The following is a 27,571-nucleotide window of genomic DNA, read 5'->3' as shown; positions in this document are numbered from 1 at the left end:
TGTTGTTTAAGCCACCCAGTCTGTAATAGTTTATTATGGCAGTTCAAGTGGACTAGGACATATGTCTTTTTATTATATGATAATATTTTGCTTCCTTCTCTCTCTGTACCATTAGCCTTTAATGGGACCTAGCAGATGTAGAAGGGTATTCAAGACTAGCCATCTTCCAGTGTACTGTATTGGGTTACAGGAAGTTTCCAGCATCCAAGAGAAGGGAATACACTGGCTAGAAAGAGTGGGCCCAGGACATTTGCAAGTATTTGAGGCTGGAGAGGAGTACAGGACCCCATACACAACCCATGCAGAATATCCCCTCTTCTTCCTGCCTCTTTAAGCCTCAGAGAAATGGAAAGAATCTCTACACTCCATCTTTAAATTAGAGCTCAGGATGAAGAGAAAAAAAGTGAATCCAGAGAGGGTTAAAGGATGTTATTAAGCAAAATTCATCAGCAGATCACAGTAAACAGAAAGTCTGTACTAAGGTGCCCATATTAACCATAAACAATATTTTGTTAATGGCATAGCAACTATCCTAATAAACTTCAAGGAAGAGATAAAAAATTCAAATGGGCCAAATAACATAAGGAAAGGTGCTCAAGCTCACTAGTAATCAGGAAAATGCAACTTAAAACCATAATGATATATAAGTGTACAATCACTATTTTGGCAACAATTTTAAAGTCTGGCAATTCCAAGGGATGGCAATGATACTGAGTAATAGCAATTCTCAAACAAAGCTGCTAGGGTTCTATGTAAATTGATACAAACATTTCAGGAAATTATTTGACATTAGTAACTATAATTGAACATTTGTATATACTATGACCTAACAATTTTTCCTCCTGAGGATGGATATTTTATCCTTCAGAAATGTGAGTGCATATGTACCAGTACACACGTAAGAGAATACTCATCAACAAAAACTGGAAACCAACCAAATGCCCATTTACTCTAGAATGGATAAATGCATTACAGTACAGTCAGTGGCATCTTGGAAGATGTTTACAACAGTGGGGGAAAGCCCTGGTTTGCAGCATTTGCCAATGTCTGTGATGTAAATACTGTGGCCCACTGTGGGCAATTTCAGGCTCCCAACATGGTATCAACCAACTTGCAAAATTCCTGAACATTCAACAGTCAGCTCTTGTGAGCCTGTACAAGTTGGTTCCAGCACATTATTGAGTAGATTCATACTTTGGAATACGAGACAGCAGTAAAAATGAATGAACTCTAGCTCCATGCACCAACTAGATGGATAAATCTCACAAATATAACATTGAGCAAAATAAACAAATCTCAAAAGAATGCATAGAGTATGATTCCATTTATATAAAGTTCAAAACAGGCCAAATTAAATCAGAATGTTTAGGGATGTATCTTAGATGGTAAAAGTATAAAGATTCGCACGGGAGAGATCACCATAAAGGGGAGGATAAGGTTAACTCTCAGGGGGAAGAAGAGATTATAAATGGGAAAGGACATGTGGTAGACTTCGGGGGTGCTGGCAACGTTTTATTTCCTGACCTTGGTGGAGTTACATGGCTATTCTCTAAAAAAATTTGTTAAATTATACGTATATGTTGTGTGCATCTTTATGTGTACAGGTTAACATCACTGCTGTGCTAGAGTCTGCTGGTCCTGCCTCCTCATACCAACTTGTGCAATTGTGCTATTTCTTCCCAACTTCACATTCAGTGATGCATGTTGGTAGCTAGAAATCAGCCATTTCTGATTTCTGAGACTATTTACACCACTGTAATTGGCAAACAACAAGTCAGGGTTGGTTTGTTTTTTTTTCTTAAGAACTGATTTAACAGTTCACCACTGGTTAAATATAATAATACATTTAAAAAAGTATCTCAAGATTGGTTTATTTAGGCAGATATTTATTTTTCCAAGTCTGAATACCCTCAACAATCTCAAGGCAAAACTGCATTAAAAAATAAAAACTAAACTAAACATGACAAGATCTCTGCAATGAAAAAAGGCTTCAGAGTTAAAGAGAATGAACTAAGAGAATTATAAAGTGTTTGGGACTGTTAATTACTTGATGTGTAACAAGAATCATCACACTGGTAGTTAAATTAAGGACGCTATCTAACGACCCGCCATTTTTCCTTACAGAAAACGTTCTTGATAAATACTTCGCAATATGGTAAAAGATATAGTGGATCAGGAACTTTTTCAGTCTATCATTCAACTTCACTGTCTGAGTAAATATATACTAAAAGTGGCCCCAAATGTTATACTATACCAATTCTTTGACACTATTCTGGGCAGCTCTCCTTAGTAATTACCAGTCATAACTTGTATAGCAGTGAGAAAACACTGTTATTTTCTACATATTTATGTGAGTCTATGTTCTTAAAATTTTTATAAGCCTAATATAGGGTTATATGATATCACTTATTGTTTATTTCAGCTTTCCTGATAGTTAATGAGTTAAAATCTTATTTTACAGTAAAATAAGCCCAGATCTATTATGACGTAGAATAAGAAAAATTTCAGTGGTTTTCAAGGTAAGTCATAGGTCTTCAGAGTAATCTGGGGCTTGTGAATGGCTTCTTTGGACAATGACTTCAAATCCCTCGGGAGGGTAGGACACAGAAACCCTATAGTTGTATTTCAGTGGAAAGGTTTCCACTGTTAGGGAAGGAATCCAATGGGAAAAATTTTTTTAAAGTATTATCATCATTTCAGTTCAAGTATGAATCTGAAAATAATGGATTTGGTTAGACATTAATGTCCTTATGTATAAACCTGCAATGTGGAAACTTAGCTTGACTGGAAAATACGGTTCTTATTTGATGGGGGAGGGTGTCAGGAGCAGGGGTGGGAGAAGCCCCTGACTTCTTGAATGATTCTGATTCATTTGTTATCATTTAAGACCTAAGCATTGGGACCAGATAACCACTGAATTTAGTTATGTTCCCACTGATTCTGGAGAGGAGTGGTTTACCTTGAGCTGAGTGGGACGGGGATGGAGGAGACTTGGGTGTGGGAAGCTCTTCTGTGGTTGCTGTAGCTGCGACGCTGGAATAAGTTCAGAGTCGACAGGTATTCGGAATCTACTACACAGGTGAGTCAGAGTCCTGGGTTTTAGGTCTCTCATCCACGAGCTCTTACTCAACACTTTCCTTTCCTATTCTGCCAGCCTGGCAATCCCACACTGAGCCCAGCTCATGGCGACTGTTCGATTTTATGCTTCCCAGGTCCCACTTCTTTTTGACATTATTGGGCAGGATTTGATTCTTATTCATTGCAACATGAAGTAAGACAAACAGAGCATTCATTCATCCCCATATTTAATATCCATGTTGCCAATGGTAGTTCTATCCCCAGACTTCATGGGGAAACATGTCACAACCTGTTTTTCAGGAGCCAGAGGAAAAAGAACTTTGAGTTCCACCCTCAAGCTCTGTCAAAACTAAATCTAAGTCATCGTAAGAAGGGGAACCTTTCCCAATTAAGGAACCACTTTTTCTAGAAATCTCCTTTTTGTGCTTACAAGAAAGTACTTCTAAATATAAGACTAGAATTGGTTAGTGACATGCAATTCCACTTGGCTGACATGTCTACTAAATTATTTCCAACACAATGGTGGTATACCATAGTGTGAAGATGTGTTGAAATCGAACCAGAGGCATTATTGCTCCAGACTTGTGTGTGTATGTGTGTGTGTGTGTGTGTATTTTATTTATTTATTTTTATTTATTTTTTGGGGGCTACGTTGGGTCTTTGTTGCTGTGTGCGGGCTTTCTCTAGTTGTGGTGAGCAGGGGCTACTCTTCGTTGCGGTGTGTGGGCTTCTCATTGCGGTGGCTTCTCCTGTTGCGGAGCATGGGCTCTAGTAGTTGTGGCACACAAGCTCAGTAGTTGTGGCTCACGGGCTCTAGAGCACAGGCTCAGTAGTTGTGGTGCACGGGCTTAGTTGCTCCGCGGCATGTGGGATCTTCCCTGACCAGGGCTCGAACCCGTGTCCCCTGCATTAGCAGGTGGATTCTTAACCACTGCGCCACCAGGGAAGCCCCAGACTTAGTTGTGATATTCTAAGCCATAGAAGAGAATTCTTTCAGAGCTGCTTTCAGTTGAAGGTGGCTTGTGGGAAGAAGAGAGCAGTTTATCAGAATTATTGGTGGACTCTTCCAAAACCAAAATGTACATTCCAATTCAACCCAATATCCCCACCTTCTCAATCAGAATTTCCTAAAGCATGAGATAGGCAATTTTGTTTGAAAATTGATCCTGATATGCACTCCCTGATGGAGAGGTGTGTTAAATGCGAATGCTGGTTTATGAGAACTGGGGAGAAGAGGATAATGGAGCCTTCTTCCCCATCTTTCTAGTAACTTAATACATCCAACAAAGCGCCATACTGGACCCAATGAAAGAAGAGAAGAAAGAATCTCTGCCTTCGAGAAGCTTATGCTCTAGCAGGACAGCCGAGAACTCAAACGTGAGTCCCATGAACAAAAAGGTCACAACACAAAGCAGAAGCGGGCAGCTCCTAAAGCTCTCCTGTTTCCTCTGGAGCATAATTAACCAGCACCCAAAGGGCCAGAGAACTTTCAGGTGTCAGCTTGGTAAGGTTACTAAGGCACAGTGCAGTCAGTGTTGTGGATGAGCCATTCAGACGTCAGAAGTGGGTGTCTTCAACCATAGCAGATTGAAAGGTTTCCCACTTTCACAGCCATAGGGTGCACAAAGCTGGAGGAAGGAAGCCCCCAGCAAAGGCAGCACTGGCCCTCAGGCCCCCACCCTAAATGACACACTAAAGACCTTGCTACCATCTGATCCAGCAATCCCACTCCTGAGCATGTTTCCAGAGAAAACCATACTTTGAAAATATACATGCACCCCACTGTTCACTGCAGCACTATTTACAATAGCCAAGACATGGAAGCAACGTAAATGTTCACTGACAGATAAATGGATAAAGAATATGTGAGATATACATATATATATATATATATATGTATATATACACACACACAATGGAATATTACTCAGCCATAAAAAAGGAATGAAACAATGCTATTTGCAGCAACATGGATGGACCTAGAGATGATCATACTAATTGAAGTAAGTTAGACAGAGAAAGGCAAATATCATATAATATGACTTATTTGTGGACTCTAATAAATGATACAAATGAACTTGTTTACAAAGCAGAAACGCTCACAGACTTAGAAAACAAACTTATGGTTACCAAAGCGGAAAGGTGGGCAGAAGGGATAAATTAGGAGTTGGGATTAACATATAAAAACTACTATATATAAAACAGGTAATCAACAAGGACCTACTGTATAGCACAGGGAATTCTATTCAGTACTCTGTAATAACCAATATGGGAAAAGAATCTGAAAAAGGATAAATGTATATGTATAAATGAATCACTTTGCTGTATACCTGAAACTAACACAACATTGTAAATCAATTATACTCCAATACAAAATAAAAATTAAAAAAAAAAAAAAGACCTTGGTCTCTTCTTGATGCAGGAGACCTTGCTGGATGGCAGAGAGCTAGCAAGGTGTGCATGTTCTCCTGCTAGAACAACTGAGCAACTGTGAAGTTCATTTAGAGACCCTCTGAGAGTCGTCCACTCTTTCTGACCTCACAGCCATCCCAACTAATTCAGATCCTCTTTTCCTTAGGCAGCGGATGTTCACATTTGGGACGAGCAAGAAGTGAAGATAAGGTACATATATACAATGGAATATTACTCAGCCATAAAAAGGAACGAAATAATGCCATTTGCAGAGACATGGATGGACCTAGAGATCATCATACAGAGTGAAGTAAGTCAGAAAGAGAGAGACAAATATCGTATAATATCGCTTATATGTGGAATCTAGAAAAATGGTACAGATAAACTTATTTGCAAAGCAGAAACAGAATCACAGACTCTAGAAAACAAACTTATGGTTACCAAAGGGGGAAGGTGGGATGGGATGAATTGGGAGATTGGGATTGACATATATACACTACTATATATAAAATAGATAACTAATGAGAACCTACTGTATAGCACAGGGAACTCTACTCAATGCTCTGTGATGACCTAAATGGGAAGGGAACCTAAAAAAGAGTGGCTATATGTATATGTATAACTGATTCACTTTGCTGTACAGCAGAAACTAATATAACACTGTAAAGCAACTATACTCCAATAAAAATTAAAAAAAAAAAGAAGTGCGTTTCCTCTTTGCATGGAGTAGATGTATGCTTGCTCAAAATCCTTTCCCTTGGAAACCCACCCATACCCTGGTCTATTGTAATGCTGATCAGTCCCTGTGATTTGGGGCGGGAATGACCACCCCTCTAGCCCCAGGGGTGGCCATGGGATAAACACAAGAGCAAACCCACTACTCAACTTTCTTGGCCACAGTGGTTCAGGGGTAGATGTGTGGCTCAAGCCAGAAACATCAGCCTTGCCTGTTTCTACAGCGCTCAGGAGAGACTTTCTCTTCCACTGGGATCACAAGCTGTTAGGACTATGCGAGGCCAGAGCCCCCAGGGGCCTTATTACCCTCTATTTAGGAAGACCTGGATGGAGAAAAGAAGAGCGAAGAAATACAAAGAGAGCTCCCTGGACACATCTAAGTACAGCCCCAATATATGCACTTTTCAGTTACCTAACCCATTAATTTATTTTTTTTCTTGAATTAGTTTGAGTTGGGTTTTTGTCATCTGTAATAAAAAGAATTCCATTTATCTATTACAGTCTCCCAATTTATAAAATAAAAATACAGGATGCCCACTTGAATTTGAATAATTTCTTAGTATAAGTATATCCCAAATATTGCATAGGGTATACTTACACTAAGAAAATTCAGTGTTTTCTGAAATTCAGATTTCACTGGGCATACTGTATCTTATCTGATATATAACGTGTGTCAAAAGGGTTTTTAAATCCTTTACTCAAAAGGGAGGAGATTGGTCACCTGGTGGATTTACCCTTAAAGAACATGGAGAGAAGATAAGGAAGGTTTCCACAGAAGCATCCAAATTTAATCTTTCTTCTCCAAGTCACCCCTGCTTTGTACTAAGCAGACGAGGGCAGTTCCAGCGTCAGACTATTTAATCCTCATCAGATCCAGAAATGCTTCAGCTGGGCCAGTAAAGTCCCCTTTCCCCAATACTTGAATCATCTGAGGGAGCTTTAAACATTCCCACTGCAGAGGTCACATCCCAGACCAATTACATCAGAATCAGCAAGACTCACACAGGCGATTTCAATGTACCACCACGTCTGAGAACCACTGAGCCAGGTCCTTAAGAAATTCAGCCAAATTGTAGGAGTTCAAACAAGAAGTGAGGGAGTTCATCCTGAAATGTCCCCACCCTTCCAGCCCCCAGCGACCAGGAATGAACAAATCACCGCAGGTGGGAATCAGCCAACGTGGTAGCCTGAAGGCTCGGACACCGTGGGGCCTTCATTCCAGGCTTGCCCATGCCGGGCCATGTGGCCAGCAGGTGTTTGGGCCACAGGAAAGCAGATAGGGCGACCCAGCCTTGCTCGCAATCGGCTCCAGAATAAACAAAGCATCTGACATAGAGTTTCATGCCTCGCTCGCTCAGTGCCTGTTCCCCGAGGGGGAGGGAGCGGAGGCGGGTGGAGGCGCCCTAGATGAGTATCTGTGATAACCGACAACAGCCTCCCTTTCCTGCCCTCCCCGTGTGCAGACAAGCCACCCCTCACATCCAGATCTGCCAGAGGGCGTCCCCTCGGCTCCAGGTCCTAATCCATGACTTTCTATTCCTGTACCTCATTCTCGGAGGAGCAGACCTACCTCAGAGCCTCAAAATCATCAACAAGGCACCCGGGGAGGGGGCTCCTCGTCCACCTCCCAATCTGCGCAGCCATTCTCCAGCTGCCAACACAACCTCTGCCCATCAGATCCCTCCACCTTTGAGGGAGGAAACCCTGTCTATTAAGACTTTTGTAGAGTGGTTTTAGGTTTACAGCAAAAATGAGGGGAACGTACAGAGATTTCCTATATGTTCCCTGCCCCCAGACATCCCCCGCCAGAGTGGAACATTTGTTACAACTTATGGACCCGAAGTCCACAGTCTACATTAGGGTTCACTCTTGGTGTTGTACGTTCTATGGGTTTGGACAATATATAATGACATGTATCCATCGTTATAGTATCATACAGAGTATTTTCACTGCCCTAAAAATCCTCTGTGCTCCACCCTTTCATCCTTCCCTCCTGGCTAACCCCTGGCAACCACCGCCTAAGCATGTCTATCGTTGATTAGGTCCTCAGAGCTCCTGACGTTCTCCTAGGCATCCTGAATGCATCAGATACACACAATTGGCCAACTGAAAGGAAACATCTGGAATTGTCTGATTAAATTGACTCGGAACATTGTGCCTTCCAGCTGTTATGAATACCGCTAGAGGGCCAGGCTCGGTGAAAACTGAATCCTGGGTAAACATCCATCCCAGTGGTGGGATGACCCTAAGACGACACGGAGGTGACACCAGGCGAGGTCTAGGGCAGGCTAGTGACTTGTGTCACCAGTGGCTCCAGGTGTGTTCTGGCCACTTCCCAGAAGCCATTGCTGCGCTGACATGCTAGGCTGGGATGCCCAGTTCTGAACCAATACCTTTTCAAGTTTAAAAATCCCTCTGCCTGGGCGCAGAGGGAAGAGAAACAAAGGGGATAAGGCAGTAGAGGAAGGTTTTGAACTCTATTCCAGTTGGGCTTCAAGGTAAATATGGCAAAGCTCTACCTTCTGATGGCTCCCACGAGCCCGTCTGACAGTGGTGCCTGATGAGGGCTCTAAGACGAGGCTCCTCCTGCCTGTCCTTTGTAAGCAGGGAAGCAGAGCTAGTGTCCGGGCAGTTTCTAAGAGGGGCCTGAGTCTACCAGGCTAATAAACGGCCAGAGGGAGAGCAGCGTGGCCAAAGGGAAAATGAACCGGCACAGCTGAGACAGCCAGCGCCCAAACACGCGGGCTCCAGGTGGAAGGACCCAAGGTGAGCGGCGTGGCGGGACCACGTGTATTCACCCAGACGTGTAACTGGCGGAGAGGCTGACCTGCTGGTTCCATTTACTAAAGCAGAAATTTGGCGATTCATGAACTCGTCCAATATTTATTTAGTGCTGACCGGTGTCCAAAATAGTCCTGACCTTTGCCCTCAATCATTCAGATCCGCCCTCCATGACCGCCATTTGTAACACAATAGCCAGGGGTCGGTAAGGGGAAGCAGGAGGCTCCTGCAGCGCATCCTAAATGGGGAAATCAGCCTCGTAGCCTCCTAGAACGATTCACTGGCAAGTCAGCTCGAAGTGCGAATCTGTGAGCAGATGCCTTTAAGAGCATCACAAGCTAGTTCACAGTTACTTTAGGAAACTTTTGAAAAAAACCCGTCTCATTTCCTCTTGGAAAAACAGGGTCGCACACATTTACCTGGGGGGTTGGGGCACTTGCTTTTGCTTCAGCAAAGTCTAACAGCTTTTCTTGCTGCTGAGGAGGGGAGACCCAGCCAGAAAGCGGATGCATCTTTTATCTCCTCTCTTTGAAAAGACAACAGCAGTTTCCAGCCACTTCACAGTAGTGTGCGGGCCAGGGTATTGCCTTAAAATCACAGAGGGCAGCTTCCTTCAGAAAAGGAGAGGCTGGGGAAGAGCCACAGTGGTCCCGACAGGAAGAAATGGCTGCCCCTGGGGCTCCTGGTCTTACCTTCGAGGTGTGGGTGCTAGAACCAGTCCTGCCCAGCACGTGAGAGCTGGCTTATTCCCGCTGGAGCTGCATCCCTGGTGCCCCAGGTCACAGGGGGACTTTCTACGAAGAGCTATCCTGGAAGGGTTTTGTGCAGACAGCTGGAGCAGAGATGTAGCCCCACTTCCTCTGTCTTTAGCGCCATCTTTGGCTGCTCAGCTGCTGCCTCTTCCCCTAAAGAGCATCTTGTCTCCTGCTGGGGAGCCCTCCCGCCAGCAGGGGGCGCTGCGGTGCCCACCTGCAGGGCTCTTCCTTGCTTGACTGCTGCATCCGCTCCTTGGAGGGGGATGAGAATTGGATTTAAAGAAGTTTAACCCAAAGGTGCCGTCTGATTTGGCTGGAAGTAATATACTGAGGTGTGGTTAGTTGGTTGGGCAGTCAACCTCCTGATAATTAGTTACTACCTTAGTTAGTTACTACCTGTAGCTTCTGAGCTTTACATATAGCTCACCAATGCCAGCCTCTATTGGATTCCACACCTGTTGGCTGCTGCCAGCTAACTGAGAAAGGCTCAGGAAAGACTGGACTCCCCTGTTGAAAACACATAGATGGTAGGGTCTCACTACTCAGGGTGTGGTCTTGGACCAGCAGCACCTGTGCCTCTTGGGAACTTGTTAGACATTTAGAATCTCAGGGCCCATCCCAGGCCTGTTGAATTGTAATCTGCGCTTTAAGGATATGCCCAGGTGTTTCATATGACTAGTTAACTTTGAGAACCCCTGCAGGAGGGGATGTCCTAGCATCTCAATTAGACCACAGATGGTTCTCTTTCAGTGCAAGCATTTTAGCTGTCTCCCTCTCCACGGTACCTTTTTTTTTTGCTCCACAAGGTCACAAGTGTCACTCAGCACACTGATTGGAACTAGGATAGGACTTATAATTTCACAATGCCAGCTTTACCACAAGGCCCTTTCGTTAGTATAAGGTTTGTCACAATGTAATAGGCGTGGATTTTTAAGACAATCACTAAGAGGTCTGGATGTTTATTCCCAAGTGCTTTCCCTCCCTCTAGGGGAGTGTTTTCATGGGGGCTTGGCTGTGGTCGAGGACTGCAGTTGCAAGGTTGCCTAATTCCTTGCCTGTCGACTGATGAGATATGTCTCCTGCATGTATTTACTATTGCTCAATAGACGTAGATGCCACTTGAAATAAAATACAAATCCAGTTTTTACAGCTTTGTTGAGGTATAATTGGTTTACAAAGAACCGCACATATTTAGTGTGTACAATTTGATGAGTTTGGACATATGCAAACAACCGTGATACCATCACTACAATCAAGGCAACAGAAAGATCCAGTACCTCCCAGGGTTTCCTTGTGACCTTTTGGTTTTGTTCATTTTGGTTTTGGTTTGGTAAGAACACTTACTATGAGATCTACTCTCTTACCAAATTGTGACATGCACAAGATTGTATTGTAAACTATAGGCATGATGTGTATGGCAGATCTCTAGATAGAATATATTCATCCAGCATAACTGAAACTTTATACACACTGAATAACAACTCTCCATTTCCCTGACTTCCAAGCCCCCGGAAACCACTGCTGTATTCTCTTCTTCTATGATTTTGACTATTTTAGATACCCCATACAAGTAGAATCAAACAGTATTTTTCCTTCTGAGACTGGCTTATTTCACTTAACATAATGTCCTTCTGTTTCATCCATGTTGTCACAAATGGCATGATTTCCTTCTTTTCTAAGGCTGAATAATAGTCCATTGAATGTAATACCACTTTTTTTTTAAATTCATTTTTAAAAGCTATTTGCACTATCTTTTCTTAGTCAATTCTACTTGCTAGTGTGCTGAGGTTCATGAAACTGGGCCACATTGTTTAAGAGTTTGGGGACCATTGCTCTAGTGGTCTGAAGCCCCAAGCTCCCTGGAGTGTCTTAATCAAAAGAAAGACATTAGTACCTATTTCCATTCAGCTGTGAGTTTTCAAAAAATTTAAGTTTTTTTTTTAAGAGTTAAATATAAACATTGACCTATTCTACAAAAAAATAGGGTCTTTGGGGGAACTGTTTGTACCTGGATTATGGTTATATATTTGTGTAACATGATTTAGTGGGGTACAGGGTCTTTGGCAGGAAGGGTAACAAATCTGACGCCATGTTGAATCTGTTTCTTTCACTTTAATCTTTGTATTCTATTGCTTTTGCTACAAGGTAATCACTAAAGGGATGTTGCCTTTAGCTTAAAGTATACACAGTGGCCCATCTCCAGGAACCCTGCCTCCCATGCCTGAGCTTAAGCTAAAATACCTTTGTTTAGCTCCCTGGAAACATCCTGACCTGGCCCACCTGCTGGTGGCTGCAGGAAAGAAGAAATTAACACCTCCCCTCCAGTGCATGGCGGGAACCAGGAAATATCTGCAACAACTTAAGGCCTTTTTTACTTTACCTCCCCACCTCCCCACTTTGCTCTATAAAAGAAACTAGCATCCAAACCCAGGCGAGATGGTTCTTTGGGACACTAGTCCACCATCTTGGTCTGCTGGCTCTTGAAATAAAGTCGCTGTTCCTTGCCCCAACAACTTGTCTCTCAGTTTATTGGCCTGTCATGTGGCGAGCGGCACAAGCTTGGACTCAGTAACATCGTAACACCACCTTCAGTCTTGTACGTTTCCGATTTAGATTTGGTCAAGTCCTCAATTACAAGCCCTCCAACAATAGATGTCTTCCATTTAGATCTACATATTTTTGGATTACAACTTTTTCAGTTACAACAGATCTTAGAGACCAAGAATTTAGACAAACTAGACTTGGAATCGGACTTTCAAATTGCTGTATTACAACAACAAACAACCTACTAAACTACATTAATGTGACAAAGATAAATAATGTGTTCGGCAGACAAGAGTTTGTCTTGATCTTCTTCTTTTAATTTTCTTCCCTTGTGTATATTTTATATGTTCATCTGTAGGTATAACACTTCATGCCTATAATTTCCAAATATATATTCATATATTAGGAATGCTTGCATGCTCAAAAACATTTATCAAAAGGGTACAGAATCAAAACTGTTTGGAGATCAGTGAACTAGATTAATGATCTCTTGCTGTCTTTTGTCAACAGATGGATCAGAAAAGTCCTTTTATTGCCATTCTTTAAAGCCAGAATCATGCTACCACATTCTCTAGGCCTGAGTCATCCTTGTTAACATTCATATCTGAGCTTGTTCATTTAACACCAGCCTTGGAAAGAACTGACAGGAAGTGTGGGTTTCATAACCATTATAACAAATCTACCTCATGCTCTTCCTTGCCTCTGGGCTGGGCTCCAAAGCTGGAAGAGCCCGAAATGCACAGATTCATCTGAGACTCTTTCCCATGTTTCTCAGGAAGCAAACAGGGTAAGCTGGACATGGCAACACCCTTTTCTAGGCACAGAGCAAAACCCAAAGAGAGGCGTTGGCCCCCAGCACAACTGTAACACGGGGATTCAGAGATGTCTGGGTGTCAGAAGGTTCTAGAGCTGGAAGCTACCTTGGGTACCCATCATGGTGTAAGTGAAGACAGAAGGCAAAGGTCAGAATGATTCACCCAAGATTACACAGGTCGTTAGAGGCACATCCAGGACCATGACCAAGTCTTTGGATTCCACCTGGGCTCTCGGACTCTGTAATATCCCCTCAGCGTTGATGTGGGATGGGGGGACGCCAGGAGGAACATGGAGGATTGTTGCCCTCTGATGAGACACGGCCAGATAATGTCTGGTGTTCGGGGATCTCAGTCAGTGTTTTAACAGCCGTCTCCCGGGCACGTGGCTCAGCACACCTGTGAGGGGTCCATCGTGAGAGGACCGTGGGGGGCTCCCACTGGGAAAGGTCCCTCTGCACAGCCCTGCCCCCGGAGAGGAGAAAGCTTACCTGCTGCTTCTTCAACATTGGATGATGGACTCACAGCTCCAGCTCTTCTGACCACGCCTCCAGCTCCAGCACACGCCGAGCGGCTGAGGAGAAATGGGGCGGGGGGATGGAACCTTGAGGAGGGCAGAGGTCTGCAGTGTGTCACGCACGGCTGTATCCTCAGTGCTAGGACGTGCCTGGCACATAGGAGGCGCTCGGGAAACTTTTGTTGAGTGAAAAAGGCCTCACCCGAGAGGGTGGGACAGGACAAGTGAGAGGACTGAGTTTTCCGCCCTGACCATGCTGGGCCTGTGGGTGGCCACAGAGGTGAGAGCTGGGAGTCCAGCCTGGAGAGTAGGTCAGGAAGGACCCAAGAAACATCCCAGTCGGCCTCCTTCTCTTACACTTTGACCCGGTCGTGAGCTGTGTTATATTGCCTGCCAGCCCAGGACACCCCTCAGGCCCAACTGTGCCCCTTACACAACTCACGTCCTCCCTCTCAGTCTCAGTTTTCTCGTGTACGAGGCAGAGATCAGGACCATTCCCACTCACCTCACAGGCTGTTGTGAGGACTGAATGGTAATTCACCATCAAGTGCTTCAGTCACCATGAACCCCTCTGCACATGCGTGCTGGCGTTAGAGAGAAGGGGCCACCGGTGGACTTTGCCCCAGAGCACGTTTCTGCTCATCTTCAGGTGAAGGGGAGCCACTTGAACTGGTCCAGAGGAAGAGCCCTTTCCAGCCAGTCTCTGTGCCCAGGTTTAACCTCAGTCATGAGGACCAGCCGCTGTGGGCATGGCTCCATTTCCCACCTCCACACGGAGCATCAGAACTCCTGAGCTCTTTAAGAAGGACCACGTTGACGCCGACTGGTAGATGGGGTGCACCTGTGGGTTTGAGGCATTTGGCCGAAGCTTACTTTTTTTCTCTGAAGAGTTACAAACGTCTTCTCAGGACACAGGAAATGCTGTGTCTTGAAGCTTGCAGCTTTCCCAGGGCAGTTTGCAAAAGCTTTGGTATTTTGTGCTACATTCTTACAGCAAATAAAAGGTTTTAAAGACATTACTTGGACGCATGTCGTTTTGAGAACATCTTGGTTCTTTCCAGCGTCCGGGGGCTCTGTCCGCACACTGCCTCTCCCTCAGCATGTGGACTTGGGTCATGAATCACTGTCCAGCCTCACCCTCTCTCTCCGGTCAGCACGGGTGGCTGAGTGGTCCCCAGTGTGCTGACAGGGAGACGATGCTGTGAGGTGCACCCTGCGGTCCCCACGTCCTGGTAGTCACGGCCATGGGTAGTTCTCACTTCTAATGAACAGCATATGGCAGAAGCAGCGGGGCACCATTTCCAAGATTAGGTTATGAACAGATTGTGGTTTCCATGCTGGGTACTTTCGTGTTCTCTCACTGCCTGTCTCTCCCTCTAGCATCACTCACATGGTCAGCAGTCCTAGAAGAGGCCCACATGTATGGCCAGGAATAAAGCCTTCGGTCCACAAGGGCACCTTTTCACCGGCGATCCTGGTGCAGTTGGCCTAGACATCAGTATTTCTGAAATGCTCCCAAGGTGACTCGAACGTGCAGGCAGGCGTGAGAACCAGTGGCAGAAGCTGCTTCGAGCCCCGTCCAGGGATCCGCGGCAGCGGCACCACCTGGGAGCTTGTTAGAAACGCAGCAGCTCTGGCCTCACCGCGGACCTGCTGACTCAGAATCTGCATTTTAGCAAGATCCCCGGGAGAAGGAGTGAGAAGCCCTGGGATGCAGCTACTGGGGCAGTGGCAGCCTGGGGACTGTTTGCCGGGGGCACAGCTGAGGGAGCAGGGCTCCCCTTTAGGGCAGTCTGACTTACCTGAGCCAGAGGTGATGCGAAGTCCTCCCCACTCGCGGTGCCCTCGAGACATTCCTTCACCGTAGGGATTACCATCCAGATACAAGACAATTTGTTTAAAAGACTCAACCCGGAGTAAGCTTTCTCTCCTCCCCCCGGGGGGGGGGCCCTGTGACAAGCACCTTGTGCTAGGTGGGTACAAGAGTCAGCTGTTTTCCATGTTCTTGCTGGGGAACAGCTGGCCCTCATTAGAGGGGTCGGTCAGGATGCTCTTCTGCATGATTACAGCCAGGTTGGCTGGCGGCTCAGCATCCCGTGTGTTCTTCTCCATGAGCTGATATAAAACAGCCCGACTCAGCAAGGCCCACAGAAATGAATCCTGATGCCCTCAAGACAAATATCATGTTGAAGCGAAAACAATGTTATAGGGAGGGGGAAGAAGTGGCCTGAGATGTAGGAAAGAGAAAAAGGGTTCATAAGTTGACCAAGAACTGCATTTCTCTGGCCCACTAAGTCTTTCTGGACAGAGTCTGTGCTTGCTGGTGGAAACATATTAGGAAGATGAGCTCATGATAAACACAGTTCCTCCCAGGAGAGGCTGGAAGAGAACCAGAGATCTGAGACACTGTCTTGAAAACAAATCAGCGGTTTTGAAGGTGATCTGGAGGAGAAGAGCAGATGACAAGGAAGCCTGCATGTCAGGGATGAAACTGTGCGTATGAACAGAACTTTCCAGAGATATTAATCAGAGCAAGAGAAGAGACTAACTTAAAACAAAACACAAAACAAAAACCCGGCAGGTATTATGACTACTGTCTGCATCTCTGATTCTAGATCAAATCCAGCTTCTGTGACATTTCTCCTGAGACATGGAACAACAGAACAGCAGAAAACACATGGGCTGATAACACAGTAATGTCTGGGTTCTCTCTGCCATTCCTCATTTATTGAACTATGTGTAAGGCTAGGCCGAGCTGCTAAGAGAAATTTCTCTTGGAGATGTAGAATGGAGTTTAGGAATAGTGATGTCCCAAAATGTTAACTGATTCGATTGTGTCATTCAACTCAGTAATTATCAGTGGCCCCCAGTTACTTACTAAGTAAATGAAGTCCAGATTGTGTAGTTTGGAATTCATAAAATTCCAAACTACATAAAATTACGAAAGGCAATACAGCAGGATGACCTTTGGTGTTGGTCCAGCTGAGTCTGAAACTCTGCTGCCAGTGGGTAAATCATTGAATCTTTCTGAACCCATTTAGGCAATAAGGGCACCTTCCTTGTTGAGCTAATGGTTAAATGAAACATTGAATGGAATTCACTTAGCACAGTACCTAGAACACAGCAAACGGCTAATCCATGACATGATTAGTAGCAGTAGTAATCACTGCTGATAATAATAAGGCTATGGTTCTTTTCTGGGTGGACAGTTCTGTATCTACACAGGAAGGCTTTTGTTTAATTCTCGGCTCCCTGAATGTGTTACGGCCAATGATAGATAATCCCAAGAGAATGTGTCAGACCAAAATTTATCTGAAAAATATAAGAAATGTGGGGTGAATTTCAATGCCTGTTGAACATTGTTTGAGCCCCAGGGAGGTTTGGTGAATGTCTGAAGGATAGAGGTGCTGGCCTGGTCACTGTGACTGGAGCTCAGTCAAAAGTTTAAGTTTGACCTTCACATTTCAACTCTAAGGCCCTGATAAAGCCCAGCTTTCGATTAGGAGCAGTTTTACACTTCTGTGCATTTGCTTTGGCTACATTTTCGGTCACAGTGGGGGAGACCTCTCTTTAATGAATCCTCACAAATAGTTTTCAGAAGTGGTTAGCTTACTAAAGTTCTTTTGTTCCGTAAAGTCTGCATTAACAGTGTCTCCTATGCACCCACTGAATGATTCCTTTGTTATGATATACTTCCTAACTAGGGTCTGGGTTGAGAGAAGCCATGTCAGCTAAGAAAGGACTAGTCATCAGGTATCATGTATTTCTTTGGGCCTCACTTATTTCCACTAAGGCCCATGCTGTTTTCACTTGATATTGGCTGTGTGGGATAGCGTTAATTGTACATTTCTACAACCCACGTCCAATTCATTTTTCCCCTCTACACAACAACTTACTATTTGGATTGGAGGAATTGTCTGGTGATCAGATCCAATCCCCACAATATATTTGATGAGCTATGAGCTGTAAGCACCCCCCAACCAAAAAAAAAAAAAAAAAAAAAAAAGACACTATTCACTCTTCTGATTGAAACGGACAGGACCCTATGGTCCTTGTCCCCCATGTCCTCTGCCTGCATTTTGTTTGTGGAAAAACTTTAGCCAAAAAATAAGTTTAATCACAGAAGTGAGAAAATGCAGAAACAAAGGAAAACAATCAAAGGAGACCAACTAATAATAGTTTAGTCATTAAGCAAAGTCAAGGACCTTTGGTTCCTCTTCAAGGGCTATATTCTGAGCCATATCCTGTGAGCTGTCTTGTAGATACTGAAAGCCCCACCAGGTGGAAGAAGTTAACTACATGATGACCAGACTGTAGCCATGACGTAAGCTGCCACAGTTCTGAGAACTGGACGCAAGAAATGGGAACAAACTGACCTTGGAACTGAAGACTAACTGTACTTAAAACAATCAAGATGATGCTGGTCAGACCACCGATGACCAATTTCAAGATGACGGTCAGAGCTGACTGCGCTGTTTCTACACGTAGCCCCCTCCCTCTGCCTGTAAAAGCTCTTGCCCCCCGATTGTCCGGGGCGGGGAGGTGGGGGAGTCGGCCTTTGGACAGGCGTCACCTCCCCCCGCAACCCGGGTGCCAGCATCCAAAACCAAGCAAACTGTTCTTTGCACCAACCTTGCCTCTTTATCGGCTTTTCAGCGATGAGCAGCTGGACCCCACTTTTGGTAACATGATCAGCAAAGAATCTTCCTTTGGACATTGAGAATTCCAAGGCGGTGCTGAGGATGGACGTGTGTGGGTGAGTGCTACTCAGAGACGTTTTCCTGGAAATCAGTGTTGGCTTTTCCTCCAAACAACTCAAGAATACCTAGTTAACATGATCTGGGTTTCTGGGCCTGCCTCTAGCCACCTTCTGCAGTGGCAAGGAAAAGGGGGGGAGCCTGAGCGCCCACCACAAACCTCAATGCCACGATGTGCACGCCCTGCCCCCATCCCTGGCATCCCTGCCCATCGGGCTGGTGACAAAGTATTTAGGGGACTTTATGAGTTTCCAGGGGCTCAATTCAAACTCCTTCCTTCAAATCCAAACTTCAGAGAGAGGAGGAAAGAGAGAGCTGTTGAAACACCCCAGTCCTGCTTCTTATGGAGGAAACAAACCACATACATCTGAAGGTGATTAATTCTTTATTGGAGGAAAACAAGAAGTCATCAATCTCGTTGTCATTATGATAGAAATCTTGATATGTGTACATGATTGTCAAGGCAGAGAATCATTTGCTACACAGGCCCGTTAACAATTTTGCAGTGCCGCAAACCTATGTGGGGTAAATTTCTTGCAGAGTTTATTACATGCATGGAATAAATGCACAGTTTCCCTTCTTTTGGACAAGCATGGTTTTATGGAAAAATCGAACCAATTGCAAGCCCGGTAATAACAGACACAGGGACATTCCTGGGTTCGACGTCATAAGCTTTTGGAAAACGTGCTCACTGTTGGGAGAGCTGCAAGAAGGACTATGACATTATGTGTGGTGACCAGAGCCAATTTAGAAATTGTTCAAAATTTTATGCTGGACAGAATGTACCTTTCATGTCTTCCAACCTGATCGTGGGGCTGAGAGAAACGTCCTCTGAAACATGCCGCCTGTCTTGCAAAACAAAGATGCTGCTGCAAGGTTGCAGCATTTTTGTCGCTGTCAAAATGGTTTTGTTTTTGTAAAATGTCCAAACCGCTGCCAGTCCTGCCCCAGCGCTCCTCCTCCCTCAAGTGCAAGGCTACCATGAGGGCCCAGGAACCTCAGTCTGTCCAGATTAAGGTTTTCCTTTGAGAAGTAATTTATCTAGTGTTTGGGGCTTTTGAGTCCCTGGTCATATCTTATCCCTATGACTGAAGCCTCAAACACTCCTTTCATTTTCTTTTTTCCTGTCCATAAGAAAATAAAATCACCTTGAAGTAAAATAAGTTGGTAAATCATCAGAAGACATAATCATCGTATGAGAAGTTTTCTGGAGACCAAAAGATTAAAAATGGATGTGGCGAATGCAGAAGCGGCATTGGTACAAAGGGGGAAATGCAGTAGTTAGTCCCTTTGGTGTAGAGAGATTCAGACACCGAGAAGCCATTCCACACTTTGTCCACGAAACCAGACCTGGCAGCCACATGCTGTGGGGTTGGCTGCCAAATGCACAGCCTTTGGATTTGCAGAAGCAGAGGCCCCCGGAGCCACAAGCCCAGCTGCTCCTGCTGCAGGTGGCAGGGAAGGCGGGAAGGGCTGATGTTCCTTGCTGTCTGATTCGGCGCAGAGCAGGAGGCGGGCCAGGCCGTGGCCAGCATGCAGGGCCCACTTCACAGTGGGGCTGGGCTCCTGTGCCCACGCCCAGGCTGCAGATCACGATGCACTGGGACCACAACGGAAGCTGCGGCTGAAGGGGGCTTGGGCCTCTACCTTCCTCTTTCTCCTCCCTGCCTGCTGTCCAGTGTAGAGGTTTCCAAGCTATCTCATCTGCAGACTAGTTTTCTTGGCATCTCTGTGAATTAAGTTCCCCTTTTAGAAATCTGCCCAATTCACCTTTCCTATCGCAACATTTTCAGTTCTGAAAACCAAAGGATTGGAACACTCTTTGGCCAATGTCAGGTACACCTGAAGCCCCAACCTACGACCAGCCCCCTGCCCCCCGCAAAGAGTGGTGGGTTACATAAAGGTATATACATTTTTCTTTAAACAAACTGAACAGTGTTTGGTCTGGAATGTGTTTAAGGAAAAAAAGGCCAACTCTGCAGAGTGTGAGTGGACAGAACGGGAAGCAGTATTGTTTCAGAAGAACATGCAAAGGTTTCGTGCATCGGTTGAATCGGAGGACTTTCATTCCTTTTGCCAGAAGTGACTGTGCAACCCTGGGAAAGAGTACATCTTATTTCTGTTTATGGAAATGGGAGGAGCTGCCCTTTGCTGCACCCTGCTGTTCCTTCTCACATCCAGAGGAAACCCAGCAGTGAGCTTGTGGAAATCATATGAAGTCGAGAAGTCATGAGTGTTGCAGGCAAAGCACATAGGCCATACCCTCCTTCTCCTGCCCTCAGCCCTGGAGCGATGGTTCCAGGGTGGCTTCTCCAGGGTGAAGAATCAACACCAGCCCAGGCTCTGGGTGGGCCGGGGGGCCACGGTGGCCAAAGCCTTACAATACGGAGTTATCTCCACTGGGATACGGTCTTTTCTTTCTGTTTAAAATTGCTCACAAAATGTCAAACCCCAGGGCGTTCATCAGATTAAGCTGTCACTCCTCCAGAGAGAGGGTCAATCCCCCTTTTCAGGAGGGGTCCCTCCCTTGGGTTCCCTCCCTCTGTCCCTGGTGTTTTTGGTCTTCGTTCTAAAGGGGGGAGGTCCCCCTCTCCCAGTCACAATTCACCCAGGATCTGCTGGACACCAAGGGAGACAAATGAACAGGATGAGGTTAGTGATGGGCAGGTAAACTGAGTCTGGGGGTCAAATGCCAAATGCCTTTCTTCACCAGCTCATGCTCCCTAAGTGCCAGAGCCTTGCCTGGTTAACCCCAAGCCTGACTGCCCAGTTCCCTGGATGCTATGCTAAGAGCTGGCTGGAGAGCTGGGACCTTCTCAAAGGTCTGTTGGGGCCACATGCGGGCGCACGCTCTCTGTTTCAGACAAATGCTAGTCTCCCTGATGGCCTCACGGATGAGATGAAGGTCAGGGAAGCGAAGGGGGACAGACAGGCAGCTGAGGGCAAGACCATTTGAGGACACTCTTTCAAATGACAAAAACAGTCCACTTGCTCTGAGGAGGTGAAGAGACCAAACTGGGCGGCGGGGTGGTTGGAAGGCAGACTGTGATGAGGTCCATGGTTCACCATTAGCCTCAGCTGCACACACTGGCCTCCAGGGGGTGTGTAAGCTGGGGGCCTGTATGAAACGCTCAGCTTCGTCGGTGGAATTTGACATCAGTGAGGGTCCTAGGACTTTGCCACTCCACTTGGCAGGCGTTACCAAAAGGCACATTCTGAGCTCTCTTCCCATGTTGTCATAAAGTGTAAATAATACTAAATACGGTTGAAAGAGAACCTCCATTCTTTTACCACTAAGGCTCTCTCAACAGAGCAGAAGTTCTACATGGGAGTTATCAGTATTTTCTCCTCCTCCTAAAACAATGGGAATACACGCATCCAGACAGTAGAGACTCACTTGATGTCAAGTTCAACAGAGTCTACTTTTGGGCTGAAACAGTCACCATCTCCTGACGTGTTACAGGCCAACCATGGCCAAGAGCAGACCCCCAACTGCAAAGAGGGGGTCTGGCCCATCTCTCAGCTCTTCTGCATTTTCCAGGTAAGACATACTTTCAAACTAATTGCACAGAACATGCACCCCACACATCAGCTCCAGAAAATAATTTATCATCAATAAATTTGGCTTCAGATGTTGCTTTCCAAGTGCAAATGACTGCATGTAGCACACAGTACAAGGAGCTGATAACTATTCAGGCACACGTTCTAAGTATCAAAGTCAGGCAAATTATCACCCCTCCCCCATAACATCTAGTTCCTTGTTTTCTTTTTTTTGTTTTTCGTTTTTGTTTTTTTTGGCCACGCCACAAGGCACGTGGGATCTTAGTTCCCCGACTAGGGATCGAACCCATGCCCCCTGCACTGGAAGCACAGAGTCTTTACCACTGAACTGCCAGGGAATTCCCTAGTTCCTTGTTTTCTTATACTGTCGAAACTTGAATCTTCCATTACGCTTGTTGGTAAGCAACATTCAAATAAACCCCTGGGAGAGATGCCTCAGTTTTCTGCTATTGTTTATAATATTCTTGCTACTGTCCTCCAATTCACGCACCACTTGCTTCTTAACCGGGTCTACTGTCATTTTATTTCCAGGCTTTTTACAAATTTTGAAGAGTAATAGCTTGATTTTCACTCTGGATGCTGATGTGACAGACGCCAAGCGGGAATCCTGTCAAGGGGCCGAGTGCCTACGACACAGTGGACACGGGGTAGACCAGATGTCTGTCTTTCTGGCTGCTCTCCTGCACACCTACCTGCACTGCCCTCCTAAAGGAAGCAGAATGGAGTGCTGAGCCTCATAACACTGTGTGTGTGATGCGGGGCATCACTGAACATTCGGCCTGGACCTAGGCCAAGGTGCAGAAGTGACAAAGATGGCATGGCCTACAGGATCCACTGTGTCTGGTCAACTGTGGGAGAAGGGCATGAGGACAACAGCTGGGAAAGTCACTGGACCATCAGGCAGATGAACAGGGACCCACTGCGGGCTCGAGGCTGACTGTGCAATGCAGACTCAAGGTATCACATGGGCACAAGGGCCGAGGGGGGGCTTCTGCAAAGTGGGCATTTGGACCCACCTGCTCGCCTCTTCAAGACAGCATCCTTGAAGCCTCCTGGAGAAGCGCTTTTCCCCGGGTTTCATGCTGTGCTCGCTCTATCCCGCACACCGATCCACCACGTGGGTGAACAATGTGGCCCAGTGGTCCCCGGACGTTGCTGGTTTGAAAGTCCTACATCCCAGGAAATCCTTCAGTCCTGGGCAAACTGGGACCTTTGGTGACCCCACCATCACAGGTCTTTGGTTTGGGGATTCCCTTGGTCAGAAGGATGGCTTTCAGCGCTGGCTGGGCCTGGCCGGGGTGGTCTCTGGCCATCACTGCAGTGGCCACTGTCCTGCTTGCTGGGAAGGTCACCTCTCCTTAACCACCCCAGATAAATGGAGTCTTTTCCAAGGCCATTTCCCTCTCCTCCCTTCTGGATCAGCCTCTAAGAACAGCGTAAACATTTGCAGAAACAACTGGTGTAAGCTGGAGGCCATTTTCAGTTGTAAGATTAGAAATGCATTTTTAAAAAACAGAGAGATTAATTTTAAAACTGCATAGCTGAGAGCAGGGCTTCCACGCCGTCACTCCCCTCGTGAGAAACGAGAGCTGTGTGGGAAATTCACTCCAAACAAAATGGCATCGTGCTCCTTTGGCCAGCGAGGCTCTTAAATCTTTGCTGGGGGAGCGGGGGTCATCTCCTTCACAGCAAGTCTAGCCTTTCGTCTTGGGAGAGCAGGCTTCTTCATTTCTGACCGCTGACGGCAAGAGGCCCCAGGGTCTCCAGCTGGAGAGGGCTTTGCTGGAGGAGCTGCCAGGCAAGGTTTTCTGCAGGTTCCCTCCCACGGTGCCCGCACCCCCGGGGAGAAGACAGGCTGCAGAAGGGCTGAGTTGTCTTCTCAGAAAACTGCCCCTCCGAGGAAGAAGGGGAGAGAAGGAGAAGGAACTGAAGTAAAGTGCACTCTTCACCTCGGAGACAGATTCTTGATCGATCCTCTTATTAGAATTTTAAAAAGTACTTTTAAATTCCCTTCGGAAGAAAAAAAAAAATCTCTTAAAGGTTAACATAAAATTCTACTACTGACAAGCAAAAGGTACAGGGCATGGAAGTAAGAAGTATAGCTCAAAAGGACATAGTTCTTAAAAGGAAAAAAAAAACCCTAATGCACAATATTTACCGATACTTAAATAATCCAGTTGAAACCTTTTTTTGTTATGAATGAAAAAATACAACATAGACGGTTACCTCTACTGAGAAGATCGGAAACGACAGGGCTTAGGGAGTGGAACTAAGAAAGTCCGTTCTGTTAGAGCTTTGCGAGATTCGTATGTACAGCACCAGATCCTATTAAATCAGCTCCCTTGAGTCAGTACAGTTTGTGAGAAATGAACACTTCAGAATTGCAGTATAAAATATGGCCGTAAAAAACTTCTGTCTTCCAGTCCTGTGCAGGGAGGCGCACCGTGCAGGGTGGGATCGCTCTGGAGTGGCTGGTGGCGCTGGGGGCCCCTGGGGGCCCCCTTCCCTGGCCTCACCCCCTGGGCCCCACCTGTAGGGCCGGTCACTTGCTTCCAGAGTGCACTGTCGTCACAGTGGTGGGCCTCGGTCTCCGATCCGCTCCCACTCCTGAGACCCCTGATGAAGAGGACATGAAACTACAGAGCGTGGAGGGTGCCAGACCTGCAGGGGGACAGCGGACACAAGAAGTGCAAAGCTTCAGAAGGATCTACTCACTCCCTCTTCCCGCTGCAAGGGTTTGTGGCGGGGGACAAACTTTTATGCACTTGACTCCAAATTTTTCCCTACCCACAGGAAAACATTTGCAATGTATCCAAATTCTTCTTAGACCCAGGTCTTCCCTCCTTGTTTCATTATAATAATGACAACTGCTTTGTACTTGGATACAACATGGTTTAGCCACCATAGTATGATAGGTTCCATTTATTGAACACTTAACTACATACTAGGCATTGGGCTAGGTATTGAATATATACCATCCTTATAAGAACTGTTTATTTCTTACAAGGGCACTGAGAAGCAGGGATTTTAAGAGTGAATCAAGAATGTGAAACCCCCTTCTGACCCCAGCTTGGTGTGTGGTCTGGACTCTTGGCTAAGAAGCGTTTGTGACATAGGGCACATTGAAACGGGGCTGCTGATGGAGTCCTGTGTGAACCCGGCAGCCCCCTGGCCTAGAAAAACTCCTCACGGGCTGCACCTCCGATGCTCCCCAAGCAAATGTGTTGGCCTCAGAATGTTCTCACGTGGGGATGATCTTCCTGGCTGCCGCAGTACACCCCTCGCCCCCGTCACCGTGAACTCTGTGGGCTCGAACATGGGGATAGCCATAAAGTAAAGCACTAAGAGAGCTTTGCTGTCAGAGCCACTGTCTGAATCTTCAAGTAAACGATAGATTGTGGGGTTTCCTCTGACCAGAGGGTGGAAAGGATTTGCCCTGAGACGTAAATGTGGGTCTAAAGCAGCGTGCAGTTGTGTCAGGGGACGCTCATGGAGATTTCCCGGGAAAACTTAAGGGCTGGACATTCCGGAATGAGGTGGGAGGGCTATTTAAAGAGGAAGGGAACCTTTTTTGAGGCAAACAGGTAGGAGCCGTGATGCTGAGAGTGAGACCAAACTGAAGGGTCTCAATGGTTACGGAAATGGAGGCCTACAGGGACGATCAAGGCAACTGCTCTGCAGTGCAGAGGAGCCCGTGGGAAGGCCTAGCATGAGATTAAGAGAAATACACAGAGTGGGGAGCGGGAGAGAAAAATAAGGAGGGTGTGAGTGTGTCCCCCGTGACGTACTATCCCACGCACAGATGAAGGACAACGAACATTAGTACTATTACTTTGATCCCAAAGCCAACGCACTTCGTATAAATTAGCTCAAATGATTATCAGAAAAAAAAAAAAAAACATTTTAAAAGTCAATGAGATCAGACTGTCATATGAGTCTCTGCCATCCCTTCCTCAGTCCCTAAGGGTGATGCCCAATGAGAAGCAAATCAGAACATAAGGAGAGGGATCAGAAAGTGTCAGGCTTTTGTCCACACACACGTGGCTGTGTGGGACTTGAGCCTCAGATTTCTTATAAATGGAAACAACAGTAGCTACGGTTGTAGAAATATGAAATAACTAAATTTGAAAAAATATTTTAAAAATAGTGAATAGGATTGTTGGGAGTATTAAATAAGATCAAGTATTAACAGACCCCGACAGACAGTAGCTACTCAGCAAACGAGAGTTCCCCCCCTCTCCCCACTAGATTTGTCTCAAACGCCAGTTGGAAAGTTCTGTTTTTGCTACATACGCACAATCTTTTTGGCTGGCCAGACTGAGGCTGCTCGAAACACTTGCATTTGAACTGTCCAGGCTGCTGCCAAGATGTAGTTTTCTCATATGTCTCACAACAGCCGTGGCATTAAACGCTTGCTGAAATTTAAGAAAGGGGAAAAGCAGACAAAATATTCCAGCTAATTAGAAAAGACCGAGACTGTCTCCTATCATTTACCCTGTTACCCTAAGCAGTTCAAACTTCTGAAAACGGTCTCATGATCCACTAGAAAGGAAACTGATGTTGCCTCTTCTTCCAAAAGTACATTCATCATTTGACCCTCTCCCCCCCAAGAAAATATATTTTGGAGGTGAAAAGAGTATTTTTCTTCTGATATTAATACCGTAGAATATAGAGTAAATGTAAGCCAATTCTCTCCATAATTTAAGAGAATGACTTCTAGAACAAAAGGTGTATTATAATAATAGAGTACCTTAAAATATATTTTAAGAGTTTTAATTGTCTGATTATTGGTGTTTTGTCCTAAATAATAGCATTTCCTGTGAAGAAAGTAGGTCAGTGGAACTACTGTCTGTGTAGTCTCTAGTTGTTAGCTCTCGTGCAAAAACAGCCAGCTCTTAATTACCCATGCTATGAGAACATAGGGTAATGGTTTAAATCCATCACATTTTTACCAGAATGTATTGATGAGTTCAACTGAGATTTCCTGGGGTTTTTTTCCCCCCTTTTTATGTCACTTTAATAATAGTCAACCCTTCAAAGTTCCAGCAAAGTGAAGGAAGACAACAGGGATTATGTTCTTAAGAAATAGCAAATGAGGAAAAGCTGGCAATATTGCTATTTTTGGATCACAGAGGGGAGATATTAATTAAATCATACACTTTATCCCTCTCACACCACGATGCTCTCGTCAAGTCTTAATCCTTATCGGTTAAAATTAGCACACATTTGGGTGAGGTTCTGGGGATTCTCATCAAACTTGGGGGACAGTAACACTTAGAAATAAAAAATGCTTGAACTGTAGGGCCAGTTTCGTTTGAGTGGTTAAGTTCAGTGGGAATGTAAGCAACACAGGACTTACTCTCCACTTGCTTTTGGCGAAGTTCTTCCGGATCTGGGCGCTGACCGACTCGTGGATGTTTTTGCTGAGGGCTGTGTCACCAGCGATCCTGAAACGGAGGCAAAGACGCTTCTTCAAGAGGGTTTCTTGGTGGGGGTGGGGGGAGCGTCTGACACTGGGTCCCAAGCTGCTTTCCTGGGGAAGCCATGTCCTGTCTCCTCCCACAGGTTTGCTGAGAGAATGGCGTCTCACTGCCCCTCCAGGCTGCTTATTTCACCCCC

The 27,571-nt window shown here is 45.6% G+C and overlaps 1 protein-coding gene across 5 annotated transcripts in view; it reads right to left on the bottom strand.

Annotated features, from left to right (window-relative positions):
- Positions 1-18,759: 18,759 nt before the first annotated feature.
- Positions 18,760-27,571, bottom strand: part of CAMK1D (calcium/calmodulin dependent protein kinase ID) — a 413,272-nt gene continuing 404,460 nt past the window's right edge. For 3 of the 5 annotated variants that reach the window (XM_082449810.1, XM_082449811.1, XM_082449813.1), the window contains 3 exons: positions 27,312-27,399; positions 26,250-26,367; positions 18,760-24,613 (listed from right to left, as the gene is read on the bottom strand). In XM_082449810.1, coding sequence (XP_082305936.1) covers positions 24,495-24,613; positions 26,250-26,367; positions 27,312-27,399 — 325 coding nt within the window. In that variant the 3' untranslated portion in view covers positions 18,760-24,494. Of the gene's footprint in view, positions 24,614-26,245; positions 26,368-27,311; positions 27,400-27,571 lie in introns of all 5 variants that reach the window. The other 2 variants (XM_082449814.1, XM_082449812.1) reach the window with 2 other exon arrangements.

This window comes from Balaenoptera physalus (genome assembly GCF_965194825.1).
Source record: "Balaenoptera physalus genome assembly, chromosome: 2".
Lineage (NCBI taxonomy): Eukaryota > Metazoa > Chordata > Mammalia > Artiodactyla > Balaenopteridae > Balaenoptera > Balaenoptera physalus.
This window is presented reverse-complemented; position numbering and strand designations above follow the sequence as displayed.